The 22,189-nt window shown below is 48.7% G+C and overlaps 1 protein-coding gene across 1 annotated transcript in view; it reads right to left on the reverse strand.

Annotated features, from left to right (window-relative positions):
• SMAD3 (SMAD family member 3) overlaps positions 1-10,813 on the reverse strand; it is a 119,688-nt gene extending 108,875 nt beyond the window's left edge. The window contains exon 1 of the mRNA XM_059912960.1: positions 10,584-10,813. Coding sequence (XP_059768943.1) covers positions 10,584-10,789 — 206 coding nt within the window. The 5' untranslated portion in view covers positions 10,790-10,813. The remainder of the gene's footprint in view (positions 1-10,583) is intronic.
• Positions 10,814-22,189: the final 11,376 nt, after the last annotated feature.

Genomic DNA, 22,189 nt, shown 5'->3' on the forward strand with positions numbered 1-22,189 from the left:
TCGGGGTGGGGGAGGAACGCGAATAGAATGGTGGCTTCAGCCATGCCGCTCCCCTACTTAAAAATCTCCTGGGCGCTTATGGAGCAAGGTCCAAACGCCAAGTTTGGCCAACTGAAGCCCTTGGCAACATCCTTCTCCCGACTCCTCTCTGGCCACTCCCTCTTCCACGTTCTGGCCACCCTGCCCCAGACACCAGGCCCTTCCACGCTCTGTCTGGCCAATGCTCCATGCAGCTTCCCCTCACTCCCACACTCCTATCCACCCTTCAAAGTCCCGCTGGAGCATCACCTCTTCTGTGAAGTCTTCTGGGTCCCCCAGAAAAGAGCTGCTCTTTCTCTGGGCTCCCAAATACCTCTTTGTTCAGCCTTTGCTAGACTGTCTTTCCCATAAGCCCACCGTAACTGTGGTCACCGTGTCCCTTTTTGCCTCTGCACAGTTCAGTGACAGGACTTTATCTCTGCATCTCTGTATCTCCTGAGGCCCAGCACAAAGTCAGTGCCCAATAAATGGATCCAAAAACCAAATGCACTACAGTGGTTGGGCTCTTTGCTCCACCTTTCAGGTGGGCAGCTGCCATATGTATCGCCTTCTCCCTGATCTGCATTTAATTCACTCTGATCTGGGTTCAAGGTGAGGGAAATCAACCCCTATAGAAGCACCCACAATCCTGTCCATATAATGGTGCCACCTGAGAGGGGCCTCAGTCATGGCTACATAACTGAGAGGATGGTGTTAAGAACAGGCCTGCCTCACCATCAATGGGTCCCAGAGCAAGAAGACCTATGAAGGCCCACATAGGCTATGTCATATTTAAAAGACAGAAATCAAGATAACAGACTGATAAATAGAATATGTTCTATCATATTGACAAATACCTTGATACAACCTGGGAGGCCAGGTTTGAATTTAGAGTTCTCTGACCCCTCGGTTTTACAATGGGATGCGGACACTCAGGGAGAGCTGGCCATGCCCAGCATCACCCCACACTTAGAGGGGCTCATGTACACCCACCCATGCAGACACCCCCAGTCTGAATTCCATCCAATCCCTCCATCTCCCGGCCCTGCCCACCTTGTCAGCCTGGGGCCCACGGGTGCACACACGGTCCGTGGTCGACGCAGTCTGCCCTTCCTCAGGCAGATGGACCTGGAAGCAGGCTTGAGACCATGTGGGCAGGGAACTGAAGGGTCAGGACCCAGCATACAGTCTGTAAGGAGGAAGTGCAGACTCCACGTGGGCCATCCCTGGGCCCTACAGCTCTGCCCCATGGAAAGGACCACATCCAGAAGGATGTCCAAAGCATGGCCCACTAAGTGTGAGTGCCCTCTGGCACACCTCAAGGCGCAGCCAACGGTACCGCCATCCACATCTGGGTTATTTTGGAGCTGTGAGCTTCTGGCACCGAACATTCTCACCTGACAACCAAGCCAACTGGTGAGGTGGTACTTGGAGCTGGAACTGCTTTCCAACCAGGCCTCAAACACACACCAGCAACAATAAACATGCACTTCCACACACGGAAGGGCAGGCTATCGGTGACAAGCCTGTGAGTCACGGTGTTTCTTCTTCAGGATCTTATACCCCCCCACCCCAGGAGCACTGATTCATCAAAGTTTATTTTCAATACTATTATTTTTAGTCAGCCAAACAATTTTTAGAATGATGATGGAGGAGGGGAGAACCACCGAAGAATATGAATTCTCTTTCGATAGCCTTCCAAGCCATAAACCAACAAGTGGTGTGACTGTGGCCACTTGGTGCACACCTGCTAGAGGAAGGTCCTCTCACTACATCAACCAATGTTCTCCAAACAGCGAGCCCTGAGAACAAGTGTGTTGGGGTGGGGGGGGGAGGCGGGGGGGGAGGCGGGGGGGGACCCTTACTGGAATCTACTGACACCATCAGTCAGATTTCCCCCTTGAAAGGGAAAAATGAGTGTTTACTAAGCACCTACTGTGTGCTGTGAGCCACACGTATCAGTCAAGTACTTGCTCTCTCTTATCTCATTTTGCGTTGACTTACAGGAGGTAGGTGGGCCCATGCCCATTATACAGATGAGGCAAATGGAGCTTAATCAATGGAAGCAGATGTCCCCAAGGCTGTCACATAGCCAGTAACTGGCCGACTCAAACTCCAGTCTGTCAGACTCCAGGGCCCTTTGTTCTCCCTTGATGACTCTGCTCTTCCCGCCCACCCACGCCCCCAACTCCTGCTCCCCAGGCAATATTTTAAGACTATCTTTGGGTAGAGATAAATGGCTACACAAAGCGTTTAAAGAGGTAGCAAAACAAGCTCACTCACCCCGCCCTTCCAGGCACACAGAGAAATAAGACTCACCTCCAGTCTGAATTCAATGAGGATGCAAGAAAGTTTACAATGGGGCACATTTGAAGCAAAAGGAAAAAACCCAACTTCCATCACCAGTGCCTGCTTTCAGCCACTTGTAACTACTCAAAAAGTCCTTTCTGGGTCCATTACTCCATATTTGGGCTTAGCCCAGAGGTGATTTTTTAAGGAAAAAATGCCTTTTGGCATTTTTGAGCTGTGACAGCGTAAAAACAGACCTTTAAAAAACACACACCCAAAAAGCATTACTATTTTCAAAAGTCCAGTCTCAAAGGAAAAAACAAAACAAAACGGTGACACCTCAGAACTACAACTTGGCCTGGCGGTCTGTGATGCAAGAGTTAGCAGGGAAAGCCACCAGACTGATAACGCTGTAGGTTTCAAAGGCAAACCTTGACCCAGGGTTTCTTAAACAACCCCCTAGTCCTAACTCCCAGCAAAGCTGTCAGGAGAAAAACTTGCCAGATGTAATCAGGGAGAGCCATGTGATACAGAAAAAATACTATTTCGGGGGAAACTCACTTTTCATTTCCTAGCTGGGGTTTCAACTTGTAACCTCCACGCCGCCCCACAAGAGGCGCACGCTTACACAATCGAGTACAGCCTTTCTTTATATAGATGCTTGAAAATAAATAAAGGAAGCTTCCTGGGTAAACCCTGACATATGAGCAAACATTTTCCACAGGTATCCTCTATAATGCCTACCTCTCACATTTAACCATTTTTAGGCAATTGTGGTCATTAGTTTAAGTAAACTTCCTGCTCTGAGAATAGCCAAAAATAGCAACAAAAGAAGAAAAATTGCTCACTGCATCTCAAGGCACACAGCCTTCACTTCGTTACCCTCATATTCAGTTATTTTTATATTCCTTTGTAGTTATATTTCATTGATTTAGACTGACAGGGCAAGGGAGAGGCAAGGAGGGCAGAGGGGGAAAATAACCAAAATTAAAGGCTGAATTACAGTTTTATTACTTTCAACTACAGAAATTCATAGGGCCTTAGGATAGTAATCATTAAGAAAGATCTGTGATTCAATGATCAACCGGATGCATGCAAAGGGGAGCTTCTAAAATGCTTGCATGAAAACCACTTTAGAGTTAGAAAGATCCTCTGATAGAGCTTATTTAGCCCATTTTCCAGTTGAGAACATCTGAGGCCCAGAGATGTTAAGCGACTTGGCCCAGGTGACACAGCTAGTTAGAAACAGAGCTTAAGTCTAGAACCTACTCAGGTCTGTTGACTCCTGCCTCCAAAATGACTCCCAAAAGTTTGTTTATGACTAATTTTTCTCTGACCACATTTATGGGGAGAAAAGGCCTGCTACACAAACTTCAGCCTAGTCCAGCATTAGCCAAACTTCTTAATTAATAGGCTTCTACCGTGTTTTCGTTTTAAACCAAGTCTCTCTGTCAAAACATTCTGTAGCAGTGTGCCACGGTGGCAGGCTGCTGTTTCCAGCAGAGGCCTCAGATAATCACTGCAGACAGTGTGACTTGTGCTCTAGATTTGTTATTTCTCAAACTGTTAATTAAGTCAAAACAAAGAATAATGTTACACACACACACACACACACACACACACCCTCATCAGGACTCAATAAACTGCAGAGCTTGGGGGATTTGGTTCTCTGGCATTAAGAAAACAGTATTTACAAGTTAACCAGAGTGAACACATACATGATTATTACAATTCCAAAGGACTCATGTTCAGCAGCCAGTGGACCAGAGGCTACAGGAGGGCAGAATCAGGCGTCTGCCTTGTTCACTGGTGGGGCCCTGCTACCTGGAGCAGGTTTTGGCACCCAGTAGGTGCACTGAAGGAAAGCGTAAACATGAATTGGACAAGTTCTCTCAGATCTTTGTTCTAAAACCTGGAATACAGTAAAATTAGAAACCAGACTTCTGCAGGGCGGGTTTAATATGGCAATTTCCAACCGTTTCCAGGAACCACGGCACTTGAAGATGAGGAGACTGAAGTGGTCAGCAGATGATGCCCAGCCCTCCTGGGGAAGAGCTAGTCCCATCTAGCACTGCACGGGACACTCGTGTCTGCAAAAGGCTGGTAAATCTCCCAGGCCCCTTCACCGGCAGCCTTTCCAGGCAGTTCCCTTCCCAGCAGACTGGTACTACCAGACATGGATTTGGGGAAGGGGGCACGGTGGATTTTGGTTTTTTTAAATATGTCAATACATCAGAGGAGACAAGGACAAAGTTAATTGGGACTATTCATGAGCCTCGTTGATTGAGAAAGCTGCATTCCACTTTAGAGAGCTTAACTGCACTTAAAGGAGGCTGGGGGAGGGGTGAATAAAGAAGGTGGGAGAATAGGTAAAGGAATAAAGTTGGACTTCAAGTTTTAAAGCAAGCGCTGCTTGCAACATAGATGGATCTAGAGATTATCAGACTAAGTGAAGTAAAGCCAGACAGAGAAAGACAAATGTCATATGATATCGCTTATATCTAAAAAAAAAAAAAAAAAAAGATACAAATGGACTTATATACAAAACAGAAATAGACCCACAGACATAGAAAACAAACTTATGGTTACCAAAGGGGAAAGGGGGTTGGGGGGAAGGGACAAATTAGGAGTTTGGGATTAACATACACACTACTGTATATAAAATAGATAACCAACAAGGACCTACAGTATAGCACAGAGAACTATAGTCAATATTTTGTAATAATCTATAAGGAAAGAGAATCTGAAAAAGAATATATATATATATGTTATATATAACTGAATCACTGTGCTGTACACCTGAAACTAACACAACATTGTAAATCAACTATACTTCAATAAAAATAAATGAATAAATGAAGCAAGCGCTACTTGGTCCTATTCATAAAGGAGCTCATGCAGAGACACGGCTGTATTGTGCATCCAATGGCATTTAGAAACCTCCCAATAAGTTAACAAGTGAAAATTAATGGTTGCTCAGTCCATTAAATCGTGTTAATTTTATTTCCATTATAATAATACAGCAATTACAAATTTACATTATTGAACCAATATTTATTTTTCAAAAACTCATTTTAATTGGATTCCTGATGTGATAAGCTCGAGCCACATTCTCTCAATGCCATCCATCAGCTGCTTGCATTTCTCATCAGAACGAAATGACTACTGTATTCATTGACTTTTTCTATTATTAGAATTGTCATTTGACACTTTACATCCTTGCAAAGACTTCTTGAAATACATTATTAAAAGCTCTTATGTCCATATAGAAACTCAGGTTTATAGGATTTATTTTCAGCAAGTGTTAACCAGAGAAATGAAAAGCTAGGTCACACCAAAAGTCTGCAATTCTGAGGATCCACCATCACCTCCAAGTTGTCTACTGCTTATCGACATGGTCCGTTACATTCTGCGCTAATATATCTAAAGTCACTGTTTCCACCAAGGAAACCTGCATTTCAGGTTTGCAATACTAATTACTCTTTACTTCAAAGTGAGGACACTTTACAGTGGCATAAAATACTGAACACAAGTCATTAGTCACTAGTTCAGTGCGAGCTAGGAGGTAACAAATTCATAGCAGTGCTCCGTTTAGAGAGAGAAGGAAGATAAAGAAGATAAAGACATCCTCATTCTTGTAGGCAACGATCACCATGAACCCAAAAGTTCGTATGATCGTACTACAGTCCAGAAACGTCCTTTGGATAATAACTCCTGTCCTCTTGGTTTTCCACCTCACACGGACTCTTCCCTCCTCTCCCCACCTCCTCCCACAGAATTAACGGTCTGTCCCCCACATCCCTGGGCATTTTGTACATCCCTTGGCTGCAGCTCATGGCCTATATTTTGGGCAAGTCTGTCTCCCACTCTAGATAGGGAGCCCCTTGAGAATAGGCACCCTGCCCTGCTCATCATAGTAGGTATTTAATAAATGACTGAATAATTTAGTCAATGAATGAATGATACACATAGAGGTCGAAACATAACACATCTGTCAAACTCTCTGGTTTACAAAACACTTCCACAGGCTTTACCTCCTCCTGATTTTACAGGTGCTGGCACGAAGCCTCTGAGACATTAAGTGAACTGCTAAATCCATCCAGGTATTAAAACGGCAAGATACAGGACCTGGATTCTGTGCTTTTTCTGGAGAAAACAGATGGCTGTCATTATTTTGTTTTCTAACACAATGACCTCTACAATATTTAAAAAACACATCATAATCCCCCCTGCCCGCCAAAAATATCACTCCATTCTAGAGTTCATATTTCTTCTGATGGCTGGGAATAAGAAAGAAATAGACACTCAATGCCCTATTGCTGTTTCCCTTACTGAAGTGTAAGCTCCTCACAGGCAGGGACCACCTCCAATTTATCTCTGCATCCTCCCCCACTTCCTGGAATACTGACTCAGACGCGGGAGGGGCCGACACCTATCAATGAATCCACAAAATCCAAACCTGTAACATTCGATGCGGAAGTGTGAGCAACGGGCTGTCTGCAACATGCACTGGCCCACACGTTCAACTCCTGGGTGCAAGCAGCAAGTTCCAAGGTTCCAAATGTCAAGGGAACGTTGAGTGGCTCCTAGGTTCGGCCATAGCTCTGAGCCAGCCCCACGGTCAGCTACCCGGTGTCCTGCAGACCCCTCCTCATCCCAGCCCTTGTGCGGAGCTCCCCTAATCAAGGTTAACAAGAGAAAGGAGAGGACGGGTGCAAGCAAGTGAGCTTGCTTCCAACGGGCCACATAAGAATGGTGCTCTGAGCAGCAGCTGAGAGAGGACGGAGGACAGGAGACGCTGAGATCGAGACGGTATTAAAGACGCCCCTCCTGCACCCTCGCTCTGTCCCCAGAAGCCTGAGAAAGGAGTGTTAGAGACGGGGATCATTTCCCTTTCTCCCCAGGGTGAGAGCAGCCTGGCAAAGTCCAGGTAGATAACAGGAGGAGGCTGCACCAAAAGAACAGATGCACAGAAAGGGAGGAGAGGGTGTGTGTCAGACCTGGGGTCTGGTTTAATTCTCCCACTTTCCTCTGGACCTGGTGCTCCGACACAAGAAAGCCCAAATTTCCCTCCAAACAAACCAGGCCTTAAGCTTGGTCCAGCTCTCAACAAGTGGGCCAAGTCATGGGTCCCATTTGGTGGAAACACAAGTTATCAGTGTCCATCAGAACAGTCATTTTTAAGTGCACCTGGCTCCTTATCACTGACATAACCTACACACACCTTCTCTATGCTATAACTCCATTCTTATACACTGGCCAGGAAGATACCTGCAGCTGTACTCAGGTACTCAACTAGGTGACAGGTAAGATGCTGTTATACAACTTGCCAAAGTTCTGCCCATCCTGCCAGACCTCAGAGTACCCTGATAGCCCCTCTGTTGGTGTATCTAAATCAGGCTCTTACCACTGCCTTGGCACCGGTCTCTTTGACATTCTTGACAACAGTAAGCCTGTACCACTCCAGCTCTCCAGATCACTGAGACAGGTTAGAGCCAGGGTAACAGAAGCAAGCGTGCGGTCTGGGGGGCCCTAGTATCCAGCTCTAATTGCCACATGGCGCTGTTGCTGCTCAAGATTTCGTATTAGCCAAAACAGGCTTGTTAAAAATCTCCTTAGACTAAGGGCTCCTTACACCCCAAGGTCCAGACCTCGCAGAGTATTTTTAAGTACCCAGTGCCCCACCCCACACACCCTGTGGGATAACTAGGTTCAACATTTCCTTTTGTCGACTTTCCAAAGCCCTAGTTATAAAAGGCAGTGAGGACAGAACAATTTGACAAGCAACCCCACAGCCTACGGGGCTCAGAGACACACCGATATCACCAGCGTGAGGCCAGCTAGCTACCTCCCCAAGACGTGGCCTTTAGTTCTCTGCCCACGACCAAAAACAGCAGTAGCTGTTGCCAAGGGAGACAAGGTGACCCAGAGGCGTGGGCACAAAATCCAGGGATGGAAATCCACTTTGTCTGGATCCACCCAAGCAACTGGGTTTCCCTAACTGAAAAAGATGGAAAAAAATCTGCCTTAGCATTAGGTCCTTGCCAGGCAGGTAGAAGATGGCCCAGTCCTAACAGAGTCATGAGAAGGCCAAGTTAACTTGAACTCTCAGAGACACCCAAAGTGTTCATATGCCTCAGGCTGAGCAGGACTTTGGAAAAGGAAAAGGCAGGCCATAGCTATGCTTCCCCAGAGTGCAAACTCCTACCTTGCCAGGCCTCTCCTCCAGGCTGTCACCAGCCCAAAGACTGAACACTGGCAACCTTACCAACAAAGATCCATGGGGCCCAATCCCCCTAGTTAACACTGCTCTAGCCATTAGCAAAGAATGTATTCAGAACCTTCAAAGGGAAGAGCAGCCTGGGCCAGCAGAAGGAGCACATTTGGTCAGAACTGCATGTCTACTATGCCAAGCCTTTTTCACCTCTCTCCTCCAAAGGTTTCTCAACATTAAACGTGGGATAAATCTTAGGCCTAATTACCTGATCTATTTTCCAGGAGTTTCTTTTTCTTGATCTCATAAAAGCATGTGAAAGTCCTCTGTAAGCTGTGAAACACTTTACACAGCTGCTCATTTTATAATTAATAGCTTTTTTTTTTTTCCTGTTTCACAACATAAAGCACTTGTCCTCAATGCACTCAGGCAGGTAAGAAGGCAGGTTTTGCAAAGCCTTCCCCAGGCTGGAGAAGTATGACATTTATTCACCCTACTCCCCACCCTCCACGGAAAGGAATAACGAAGAATGAAGAACTAGGGCTGGGACCAGGACCTAGGGCTCACTGACCATCACATCACACCACCTTCTCTTAAGTCAATTCTGGCTCCCGATCACACACCCAAAACACACTTCCCAGACAGCACACTGCCTTCCCTCCCGCTTTATTGACTGGATCCACCCAGTTTTGAAAAAAATTATTATTTTTCAAGTCAGCACTCCCACCATATGTGGCATTTATTTCCAGAGGAGGCCTGGGTTCCCATGGACAGATGTTGCTTTGTGCCTGCCTGACACGGATGGCAGCCCTTGTACAGCTGCCCCAAGCAGGTGGCCAAGGATGGAGTCTACTCCTGGCCCAGCAGCAAGGATGACAATTTCTGTGGGGCTCTGGCCTTGGGGACCCTCTACTCATTGCTCTGCAGCCTGGAACCCCAAGAACGTCCCCTACTCACACAGACACACAAACTGTCCCTTGGTTCAGAATAAGACTTTTAAAGGGAGCTGAGAGGGAGAGACAGGAAGCTAAGGCGCCCCCTCAAGACACCCCAATCCCCAGCCTGGCACATCTCAGCTAAGAGAAGGCCGTGGGGAGTGGAGAGAAGTCACTGACCCCTTCTACCAGCCATCTGTGAGCTCCCGCCTGACCTAGCTGGCGCGAAGTGGAGGATAAAGGAGGTCCAGACAGATGGCAAAGCGCTTTGGGAAGGAGGGCTCTGTAGGAATGCGAGGGCCGATGCGAGGCCCACTTTGGGGTGCGTTTTGTTATCTCAGCTCTGAGCCCCGTCCTTTCGGCATCCACCCGCAATCTCAGACTGAAAGCTGGGCAAAAAACAGTCGGGGGAGGCGGAGGAGAGGCCACTCTCTGCCACTTATCTCTCTCATCTGAAAGTCAGAGCCCTGCACTGCAACTAAAAGTGCGTGTGTGCGGAGGGGGCGGGAGACTGGCACAACCGAATCTAAAAATACTCGATAAAAATGCTAATCCCGAAGGCAAAGAGAGAATGAAGAAGGAATCTGTCAATCACGAGGCTCCCGCTCCTCACCCACAGCCCCAGCTGTACGGACTGCATTCCTGCCGAGGAGGAAAGAAGTGGGGGGACAGGAATGAAGAAAAGAAAAGGAGAGACACCACCACCTCCACGAGCGCGGGCCGCGGGGGCGGGAGGCGGCGGCGGAGGAGGGGCTCCGGCCAGCAGAGCTGAACAAAGCGGGCCTCAAGTTCTAGTCCGCAGCTCCCCGGGGTGGGGGCGGCCGATTCCTGCAGCACCCCCTTTCCCGTAGGTGAAAAGCGAATGCGAGGTCTAGGAGCGCGAGTGCCGCGTGGAAGCCCCAGGCTCTGAATCTTTGCAAATCTAGAGAAGGTTTTGTTTGGGGTCCCCCCACCCCCTTCCTGCCCGCGTTTCCACCCCCCTTAAGCGCGCGCGCGCGCGCGCGCACACACACACACACACACACACACACACACACACGCTATCCCTCCCGCTCCTATCCCACCAGGCCGGCCTCGCCACGCCAGGGGGCTGGGCGGGCGCGCCCCAGCGTCCCTCGGGCCCCCACCTGGGGATGGTGATGCACTTGGTGTTGACGTTCTGCGTGGTGATGGCCTTCTCCAGTTCGTCCAGCTGCCCCGTCTTCTTGAGCTTCTTGACCAAACTCTTGACCGCCTTCTCGCACCACTTCTCCTCCTGCCCGTTCTGCTCGCCCTTCTTCCAGCCCAACAGGCGCTTCACGATCGGGGGGGTGAAGGGCAGGATGGACGACATGGCTGGGGAGGGCGCGCGGGCGGCGAGGAGCGCCCCCGGCGGGGCTGGGCGCGGCAGGACGCCGGGGGCGCAGCGGGGTGCTCGGCCGGGGAAGGCAGCGGCCGCCCAAACTTCGCCTCAACTCTCAGCGAACTTGCCGGTGCTCCTGGCCGGGCCGCGGCGCTGCAGCCGGCGGGGCTCGGCGCGCGGCCCTGCGCCCCGGGCGGCTCCCACGGCGGGGAGAAGGGCGGAGGGGCGGCGGGCGGGCGGGCAGGCAGCAGAGGCGCGGGATCGGGAAGGCCCCGGACGCGGGGCGGAGACGGCGGCCGCGGGGCTCGGAGTGGCAGAAGAAAGTTTGGGTTTCCGCACGGGGTGGCTGTTTGGGTGCCGCCTCCAGGAAGGAAAGTCCAACTCCCAGCCAAACTTTGCTCGCCTCGCTCGCTTTGATGCGCAGATCCCTCCGCCTCGGTAGCCTCGCCTCCCCGCTGCCCTCCTCCTTCCCGGCTCGCTCGCTTGCTCGCTGGGCCGTCCCCGGGTTTGCGCCGCGCTCCCGCTCCCGCCCGCTGCCAGTCTGTGTTTCATGCAAATCCGCGTGCAGCCTCCTTTCCAAGCGCTGTCACCGCCCCCTTGCCGCCGGGGCTCCCCGCCTTCTCCCCCGCGCCCTGCTGCCTCCTCCCGCGGGCGCCCTGCCCGCCCCCCGCCTCCGGGAGGGCGCCCGGCCTTCTCCCGCCCGGAGCGGAGCACGCCCACGTGGGCGTCCGGGGACAGCGGCGGCCCGGGCTGGAGCGCGCAGGACCCCGCGCGGCCCCGACCTGAAGTCCGGCGGGCGCCAGGAGGAAGTCGTGGGAAAGGAGCGGCGAGAGGGGCCCCAGGCTGGAGGGCCGGGCTCGGGCCGTGGCGTCTGCTCTCGGAACCCACACTCAGGAAGCTCAGTTGGAGTGGCGGGCCCGAGAGGGTTAGACTCGCACGAACGAGCGCCGTCCGGCCGCAGGCTGGCGGTGCACCCCCGGGAGGACCCCGGTCCGAGAGAGGGCGCGCGGAAGGCTTAGGCCCAGGAAGTTGGGGCGCGCACCGAGGCGCGGGAGCGCCGATCCCGGTCAGGGGCCTTGGCGGCGCCGGTGACTCTAGGGCTGTTTTTATTCTCGCACCGGTGAGATCATACCGGCTTAGAGCCCCGAGACCGTGCGAAAGAGGGATTAGGGAGAGGCTCTCAGAAGTGGAGATTTGGGGACCCTAGTGACTCCCTGGATAATAGCTGGAGCCAGGGGTCCCCTGGGCCTTGGAAACCAAGTGCCCGGCAGAAAATGGGCCTCAGAGACATCTGTTGAGTTCAGGAAGAAATGAATGGGGGCGCTTTAGAACTTATCTTTGGAGGAAAGGTTTCATTACAGGGTGTTGGAATCTTATGATAAAGAAAGATCCGAAATTCGACACCCAATAAATAGGAGAGAGAGCTTTGTTTTCAAAGCTGTAAACTCGCAAAAAGTGGGGCAAAAGGGCAGTATTGGGGAACCTTATGCATTCCAAATTAGTTTTGCTGGGAAGCAAAGGAACACGGGAATATTGGGGGAGCTCTGGGGTTTTTCTCCCTACCAGCACAGTTCAGGGGCATCTGCCCGCAGACCCCTCACTCAGCTGCTTTCAGGAGTCACCCCAGGCCCCCAGGGCCTTTCTCCTGCTGCCCCTCCCCCTACCAGGCCTCTAGGCTTTGTTTGTTTTTAACAGCAGGAAACTCCCGTGGTGAGAAAGAAGTTATCTGCAAACCCTCTAGCGGGTGGGGAGTTACAAAGCCCTGTGAGGTATGGCCTAATCCACAAAGTCAGCCCAGAAGCTGCAGGGGTCCCTGCCTGGTAGGAGAGAATGGCCTCCCACAAGCCTGTCAGCTGCTGGGGCTGAGCGCTGGGTTTCTCGCCCTCCCCTCCTTCTAACTCCCCGCCTGCTTGGACCTTAAAGGAGAACCCCTGAACCCCAACTGGGGCTTAATGACCTGGTTCCCGTTCCTGGCTGGTCCTCGGGCTAACCAGCAGCCACTGTAATCTGGTTTCACTCCCTTCCTGCCAGCCCTCATCAAAAAAGAGAAGGGAGGAAGGCAATCAACATTTATTGATGGCTTTCTTCATTCCAGGTAGCCTGAGTGCTGTCCTCTGATTTCACCTTCACAATGGCTCTTGGGGTAGATGTCCCTATGTCTCTCATTTACAGATAAAGCATCTGAGGCACAGAGATTATAATAAGTACTCAAGAGCCCTAGCAGCAGAGCTGGGATCTGATCCCCATGCTTTGTGAGGCCTCAGTCCACATTCTTGCCACTGCACCCAGCTAGCTGCCTTATAGAGTCATGGAGGGCGAAGGTGACACCACAGATGGAGCTCTTTGCAAAACAAAAGTTCTTTACACAGGTGCACTATTGTGATACTAGAAGAAATGTTTGCTCACCTGTAAAATGGAGCTAGAGATAGCTTTCCTCTCAGTCTCCTACAGTGGTTGTGGGAATACAACGTGGAAAGCTTTGCAGACAGTCGAATGCTGTAAAGGAATAGAACCACACCTTGGGGCCACCATTAGTGCCATGGAGAGCCGTGCTGGGGGGGAGCAGGTTTCGGTTAGACGTGCACATCTACGGAGTACCTCCGTGTTGCCGTCCTACTCATTTCTGGGATGCTGAAATGAAAGATGAAGGTCCCTAACCTCAGGAGCGCACGGCCTAGCGAAGCACCAAGGGGTAGGAGGTGTGTGCCCACATGAAAGGGGCCCTTGCCGTCATCCCAGTAAAACATTCATTTTAACCTGAACATCGAATGAGGCAGGTCCCACTGTTGAGAGGCAGTCAGATCGAGCTAAAGGACCTCAAGCTTCATCAGTGACTGACCTGGCTTTCGATCCTGGCTCTCTTCATCCCTTCACCCCACTGAGCGTCTATTCTCTCAGCTGTAAGAATGAAGCACACAACTGCGAATGTAGAAAGAGCATTAAAATTGTTCCTTCAGTGCAAGGCCCTCATTTTACAGGAAGAAAGCCATGTGTGGTGAAGTGTAATGTGTGCTATGGAGGTGAGGAGCCCAAGAGAGATCTGAGGATTGCACGTAGTGGAAGGACCTAGCATGTCCCTAAGCCTCTGAATTGTGACATGGAAAGGGCCCCCGGTTCAGCCCTCTCATTTTCCTGAGGGGGGGGGCAGTAACTTGTCAGCAGCTAGTGTGGCTGAAACATGCTTTCCTGCGCTTCCTTCATATGCCGTCATGCATGGGACAGGGACAGCTGTACATGCAGAAAACAGCGCTGGACCCATGTTATGAAGCCAGCAAGTACCATTTCTGGGCTGGTTCTTTCTTCTCTGGCCTCCGTTTCTCCACAAGAAGAGTTGGGGAAATCAGCCCAGTTTCACAAAGCAGTGAGGAGGGCTAAGGATTAGATTCCTCCGGGTGCCAGGAGGACCCCACATGCTCCCTTGACTTTGGGCAGTGAGTGGGTGGGTGGCTCCAGATGGATAGGAACTCTGTTCTGGTGCCTGGTCTCCTGGGGCCCAGCCAGGCTGGCTTCTGCAGAGGTTGTCCTTGGAAGGGAAACATTAGCCCGGTTAATTTTTCATCACGGTAAGTGCAAAGTTCAAGAGAGGTGGGATAGGGCCAGAGGCAGAGCCTCTGTTTTCCTGAAAATAGTTAGTCCTATGGGGGAGGAGCCTTACAAGCGGATTTGCCAAAAGGTTTTCATGTATTTGGAGGGGCTCCCAGGTGGAACACTGGAAAGAAACAAACGCCTGCCTCCAATTCTGATGATTTTTCCAGTAGCTAAAGGGTGTTTAATCAATAAGTGAGTGAAGCAATTATACTCCAATAAAGATCTATTAAAATAAATAAATAATCAATAAGTGGTGAATCTAGAAAGAGCAAGAAAATTGTTCTGTCTTCATTTTACACAAACATAAAGGGACATCTGGTGAAGGGAGGGCATTCACAATCTGCAGATAAGTCAGGATCTAGTCAGGACTAGAACTTTCATCCAAGTGCCCTCACCTGAGAGAGAGCATCTGTCTGCAGTCAGCCCCCATTTTTTAGCTCTTTCTAGCACCTTACACACGTGAGCTCTCCTGTGGCACCAGACGGACTTGAGTTAAAATGTCTAGTCTCCCGTTTCCAGCTGTGTGACTTCAGGCAAGTCCCTTAACTCTGTGCGTCAGTTTCCTCATCCATATAATGGGAGTAATAACAACATCTGCCTCTTAGGATTGCTGTAAGGACTCAAATAACCATGTAGAGAGCTTTCTAAAAGCACATAGAACATTTTCAATACACATGGCTGGTGCTCAGCGTAGAGTACTATGCACAAGTTAGAAGCAATGTGTTCTGCTTACATGAGACAAATGGTTGGACCTTAAAAACAGTTCTAGGTGAAGACAGTAACACACAGAATGAAACAAATAACACAATGCTACTTATGTAAAAAATTACATAGACACAAAACAACTGTATACATTTTGAAAGAAGTCATACAAACAAAAAGATAAATATTGAATCACCTCACACCCATTAGGATGGCTATTATCAAAAAAAGAGAAAAGAGCAAGTGTTGGTGAAGATGTGGAGAAATTGGGACCCTTGGGCATTGCTGGTGGGAATGCAAAACGGTGCAGTCCTGTGAAAATGGTATGGTGGTTCCTCAAAAATTTAAACATGGAATTAACACTTGATCTAATAATTCCATTTCTGGGCATATATCCTAAAGAAGTGAAAGCAGGGACTCAGGTATTTATACAGCAGTGTTCACACCAGCGTTATTCTTGATAGCCAAGAGGTGGAAGTAACTCTAGTGTCTACTGATGGATGAATGCATAAGCAAAATACAGTATATACGTACTGTAGAATATTATTCAGCCTTAACAAGGAAGGACATCCTGTCATATGCTACAACATGGATGAAACTTGAAGACCTGTGCTAAGTGAAATAAGCTAGTCACAAAAGGACAAATACCATATGATTCCATTTACGTGAGGTACCTAGAACTGTCAAATTCATTGAGACAAAAAGAATGGTGGTTGCCATGGACTCGGGGGAGGGAAGGAGGGGAAGTTAGTGTTTAATGGGTATGGAGTTTGAGATGGGGAAGATGAAAAAATTCTGGAGATGGATGGTGGTGATGAATGTACAACCACGTGAATGTACTTAATGCCACAGAACTGTATACTTAAAAATGGTTAAAATGATAAATTTTATGTTATCTATATTTTATCACAATAAAAAATAAACAGAGAGAGAGAGAAAATATATATACATTGAACAGAACAAAATAGGTGTTTGAGGGTGGGCATATGGGAATTGGAGAGGAGGCTAAAGGAGGAAAATAAGTAAGTGGATCTGTGAACCTGTAATGATGAAGTACTGCGTGGTACTGCGGAGTGTGTTAACCTCACCCTCTGCTGCAGAGCTGCAATGGTACCACGTGCTCAGCACATGGTAGTCAATATACTAACTATTCTCTAGATTGCTCAAAAGACAGAGCCTTTTTCTAGCACCTTCCAACCCAGTGATGGTGATATCTCATATTTGGAGAAAACCAGTCAAAATTATTTAAAACGCCTGCCTCAGGGCCACCCCTAGGACCATGCAGGCTCAGACACTGCCCCCACCTGACAGTTTAGGGAACTGAGGGCTGGGGGACCAATACCCTTTGCAGGTCTGCTCTGGGCCAGGCTCTGGGCCAGGACTTCAAGGATAGGGTCTTGTTTGAAGTTCTCATTCCGCAAACGATGGTTGCTATTGTCGCTGCTTCGCAGAGGAGGGACCAGAGACTCAGGAATTTAAGTTGCTGTTGTCCAAACTGGACGGCTGACCCCTGACTGCCAGCCCAGCAGGTTCCTGGGGTTGATTACAGACTGTCCCTGGGAGAAGGGGGCTGGGACAGAAGGAGCTGGGTGCAGATACTGTCCAAGGAAGGTAAGGCGAGAGACCAGTTCTGACTCGAGGAGATTTGGGGCAGGGGATTGGACTTGGAGGTAGGCATAGCCAACCGCCGCTGTGTGCAGACCAAGGCACGGGGCCAGGGCTGCGGAGGAGGACAGGATGGGCCTGTGGGCAGGCTGTTGGAGCCCAGGGCAGGGTTCACAGAACTATTTTGAGTTCTCCTGCAGGAGCTCCTTCCCAGCGTTCAGAAATTGCAGGCCTGGGAGTCAGGGGCCAGGAGAGGATCCCGGTAGGTGTAGAGTTGTGTGTGTGAGTGCGTGTATGCTTGATTATACCATCTGTGTGTGTCCTGGTGTGTTGGTCACTCTCTCTGTGTACACAGGTGTTGTTGAGATTCAGGGGTGTGTGTGTGTGTGTGTTAGATGTCTCTGTCTGCCCATGCCTCTGAGATCTGTCTTGTTCAGATCACATTATTTCAGAGTCCAGCCCCATATGTTTAAGAGAAATGGATACACGTTGTGTGAATTTTCTCCCTCGGTTCATGTGTTTTTGTGTCTTCGTCTTTGCATCTTGTACATATGTACGTTTGTAGAGGTCACTTTATTTGCTCTTTCCTATTTTCTGGGATAATAAGAGTCACAAATGTGGCCTTGGCTCAGACCCAGGATCTCCCTCGGCCCAGTGTTCAATTTACAATGTGGCCCTAAAAAAAACAGTTGTTGGCAAATTGTTGGTTCATTATAATTGCATTTATTTTTAAAAGCACATGTGCATATGGACAAACACCAAGGAGTGGTGTGTTGAAATAAAAATATAGTTCTAGAAAGGCAGTGAGATTGTATTACTTTTAATATATTGCAAGCTAGTTTTACGCTAGAAGTGAATGGAATATACTATATCAAAGTTGTACCTCAATTTAAACAAAGATTTTAAAGAAAGACAGCAATGTGTAGGGTGAAAGTAGAGTTAGGTCTCTCCGGGGTAAGGAATGTGGATTCTGGAGGGTGGAGGGGAATGAGGCAGGGGTGGTTTGGACTATCTGGTCAGGTCTGAGAGGGGTTCTGATGCTCAGGGCGGCGGGCGGGGTGTGGGGTGGGAGAGCTGTTAGGGCCTCTGTGTAGTCAAACACCAGGCATGTGAAAAGAGAAGAAAAGTCCTCACCGTTCAAAACAACACACATGTCTAGAGTACTCTGTCCCTTAGACACAACCCAGCATCTGGAAACAAACCTCCTGGGGTTGACTCAGACTTTGAAGGAATGAAATGAAAGTCAGAGGAATGGGGAAAGCTGTCCCTCTCCCAAGCGATTCAATCTGACCAAAGGGAGGGACACCAGCTTAAAGAGAGATGAGTTGGATTGTTGTTGTTTAAAAGAACCACGTTACAGGATTCTATTTCTATGAAATGCCCAGAATAGGCCAATCTATACAGGCAGAAAGTATATTACTGGTTGCTGGGGTGTCTGGTGGAGGGGTGGGGTGGGAGTGACTTCCAGTGGGTACAGAGTTTCTTTCTGGGGGAATGAAAATGTTCTAAAGTTGACTGGGGTGATGGTTGCACAGCTCTTTGAACATACTAAACCCCATTGACTTGTACATTTTTAAGCGGGTGAATTGTATGGTATGTGAATTATAGCTCAATAAAGATGTCTTTAAAAATAATAATAAAGGGCTTCCCTGGTGGCGCAGTGGTTAAGAATCCGCTTGCCAATGCAGGGGACACGGGTTTGAGCCCTGGTCCGGGAAGATCCCACATGCCGCAACTAAGCCCGTGCGCCACAACTACTGGGCCTGCGCTCCAGAGCCCATGAGCCACAACTACTGAAGCCCACGTGCCACAACTACTGAAGCCCGCGTGCCTAGAGCCCGTGCTCCACAACAAGAGAAGCCACCGCAATGAGAAGCCTGTGCACCGCAACGAAGACCCAACACAGCCAAAAATAAATTAAATTATTAAATTAAATTAAATTTAAAAAAATAATAATAATAATAAAGGCTAACACATATTGAACGTCTCACAAGTGCTAGGCCCTGTTCTCAGTGCTTTATGTGGATGAGATCAACTCATTTAGTTTCTACCACTGCCCATGGTTGGTGTTATTATCATGCCCTTTCCAAAAGAGGACACTGAGGCATGGCGAGGTGACATCAGTGAGTAACCTTGCTCAGACAAGCCAGGCAGCCTGCTGGACAGTCCTTGCTCTTAACCATGATGAAGACAAACAACCACTCACTAGAGATAATCACACTGCAGTCCCCTGATTTTTTCATGAAACATATCATGAACATCTTTCTATGTCAAGAAATATACATTTACTCCATTATTTTGAATGTGGAGCATTCTGCCACATGGATCTATCATAATTTGTGAAGCCAGTTTCCCACAACTGGACCTTTAGGTGGCTCTCCATTTTATTTGGCATTGTAAAAAGTGCTGCTTTAAACACTTTTGTACATATGCATCTGTGTACATCTCTGATTACTTTCTTAGAATAAGTCCCTGCAAGGAGAATGGCTACTTCTGATGCTGTTACTAAATGGTCCCTGAAAAGCCATTATACCATCTTATCCTCACCACACCAGCTTTATACAGTGAGAATGCACCTGGGGCAGAATTTTTCTTATCGTCTTACTTAGTCATCAATAGCTCCATTCAGCTTTAGCTATGACTTTGTTTGTTTCCTTCTGAAATCAACACATGAAAAAGGGTCTCTGCTGAAAGACCTCTCATTATGGAGCAGAGGAGTCATAGGTGAGGAATCACAGGGTGGTGTTGTTGGCAGGCAGTATAAGGATGCATTTTTCGGTCTTCTTCCCCTGCCCTCCCACAGGTATTGGTGTTCCCCAGGGCCAGGTACTTGCTTCTTTCCTTTTACATCCTCTCCCCGGGTGATCTTATTCACCCTGAGTCTCACCTAACCTTTATAAACTGACTCCCAAATCTGAGTATCTGGCCCAAACCCCTCTCCTGAGCTCTGGTCTCAAACTGTCCCCTGGAATTAGAGGCCCACAGTCACCTCAAGTTCACGTTCAGAACTGAGCACATCAGCTTCCTCCATGAACCTCCTTCTCAGTCCTCCATCCTCAGGGGGCATCACCATTGTCTCCAGTCACCCAACTAGTAACCTGGAAACTCCTCCCTTCTTTCTCCCCTACATCCAATCTGCCACGAAACCCTATAGAATCTGCCTCCCATCTCCCAGCCTTCACCTTACTTCAGGCCCCTATCACTGCTCACCACCAATTATTACAATAATTTTCTAATTGTCTTCCTTCTCTACTTGCAGCCAGAGTGAGCATTGTAAAAGCACAAATCGCATCTACATCTCCCTGCTTTGTAAAAAATACTTTCAATGATTTGTAAAAAATGCTTTCAATTGTCTACAGCAGTGCTGTCCCATAGAAATATATGAGAGTGACCTATGTAATCTTAAATGTTCTTGAGGCTATGTTAAAAAAAGGAAAAAGGAACAGGTGAAGTTAATATATTTGATTTAACCCAACCTATCCAGTATATTATCATTTTAACATGTAATCAATATAAAAACTATCTCTACTTTTTTGTGTGTGCAAAGTCTTTGAAATCTGTTGTGTGCTTTACGCTTACATCTCAATTTGGACTGGCCACATTTCAAGTGCTCAATAGCCACATGTGGCCAGTGGCTATGCTGTTGGACAGCACAGGCCTAGAGAATAGAGTCCATAGTCCTTCACACAGAGTGAAGGCTCTGAGTGATGGGACCCAGCCTATCTCTGGCCTCATCTCTCTTGCTGTGCCCATATCACATCCTCTCTCCAGGCACATCACAAATATCCCTGGTTCTTTTCATACCACTGTGTCTTTGCTCATACCACGCCTTCTGGCCTTTGGTGTCCTCTCCATCCCTTCAATCTCCACATCCCACCCCTTCAACTAGATGAACACTCCTCCCATCCAAGACTAGGTTCGAGCATCACCCACTTCGTGAAGTCCTCCCTTCTCTGACTATCCTGTTCAGACCTCCATGCTGATACGTAGGGACCCGTTAGGGCATTTGTCTGTTTAATTAACTGATTCATTACAGTAGATTTTAAGCCCTTGAAAGTCCAAGACCTTGTCATATTTTTCTCTCCCCAACACCTGTGCCTGAGCCCATTGAAGGTACTTAATAAATGTCTGGTGATGAACTGAATTAATAATTAGGAAGCCGAGGCCCATAAAGATTAAGTGATGTTCCCACAGTCTCATAACTAAAACATGGCATCCTGACTTACACTGCAGGCTCTCAGCCCCGTGCTCATTTGGCCACCGGGTTAGGGGATGTCAGAAAGCCAGTCTGTAGGGTATGCATGGAAGGATTTACATGAAGGTCGGTCTGAGGTGCCAACTGCTAAGATCCAGGCAACCTGGACCACAATCTTGCTACTTCTGGTGTGGACTCAGCTTCTGTTGCACTATATTTTACTGCCCTCAAACAATTACGAGGAAACGACGGGGACCAAAAGAAACATAGGAGCAGGGTGCGTGATGATACACAGCCCTTGATCTGGACTGACCTCACCCGCAGATGAAGAGAATGGCTGTGACTTGGGGAGGAATTTTCTCGGAAGTGCTTGAAGCCTGGTTAAGTGGCAGGAGAACTGATTGACTAGACTGCCAGTGGGGAGGGGTTGGGGAGGGTGAAGGGTCTGGTTCTATCAATGGACCTGCTCTAACTTGCACATTATTTACACCCCCAGTCTCAGTTTCCTCATCTGTAAAATGAAGGGATTGGATTGGCCTTGGGTATTATAAATACAAGACTCAAATACCCTCCTTTGCCTGACCCATGGCAGACGTTACGAATGGCTTTCTGAGTTCTCTCCTGCCTTGGAATTCTTTAAACTCTGCCACGGAGCTGTCATTCCTCTAGCTGGAGCCTGCCTGTCTTTGTGCCTCTTCTAGCTCCAACCTTCGAATTCATTGATAGAGACACATCCTCTGATCTCTGGGAATCCCCTAACTAGATGCAAATGACTGTGGGAGGAAAACACCTCGAGTTCTTATTAGCTTCAATCAACAGCTAAATTCTCAGGGCCCCATCCTGCCATGGCCACCCAGGAGGCCCAGGAGAGAATTCTAGGAGAGGGGGTGGTAGAAGGAAAGGGTGTGCATTTGTGAGCCTGCTGGGCCCGGTGCCTGAGCTTCCATTGTAGGCACCCTTGTTCAGGGTGATGGGTAGAAGAAATGCCCAGGGAGAGCCTGGCCTCCTGCCCTTGGGTAGCATGTAGCTTAATTCGGGAGCCAGAAAATACGAGTGCTGTTCCCACTGACTTCAATACGCAGAGCAGCACTCATCTGTCTAATTAACGGACGTGTCACAAAGTGTCCAGGACAGCACATGGCACAAAGCAGCCTCGCAATAAATATCTGATTGAATGAATGAAAAAAATGAACGTACGTAGGCACTAACAATGCTTAAGCTTAGCTGGCGAGGGTGGAGTTGAACTCCCAGCCAGCACGGACTCATATTTTCACAGTTCTCTCCCTCCTCCCCTCAGATTT

This window comes from Balaenoptera ricei, chromosome 2, assembly GCF_028023285.1.
Source record: "Balaenoptera ricei isolate mBalRic1 chromosome 2, mBalRic1.hap2, whole genome shotgun sequence".
NCBI classification, from domain to species: Eukaryota; Metazoa; Chordata; class Mammalia; order Artiodactyla; family Balaenopteridae; genus Balaenoptera; species Balaenoptera ricei.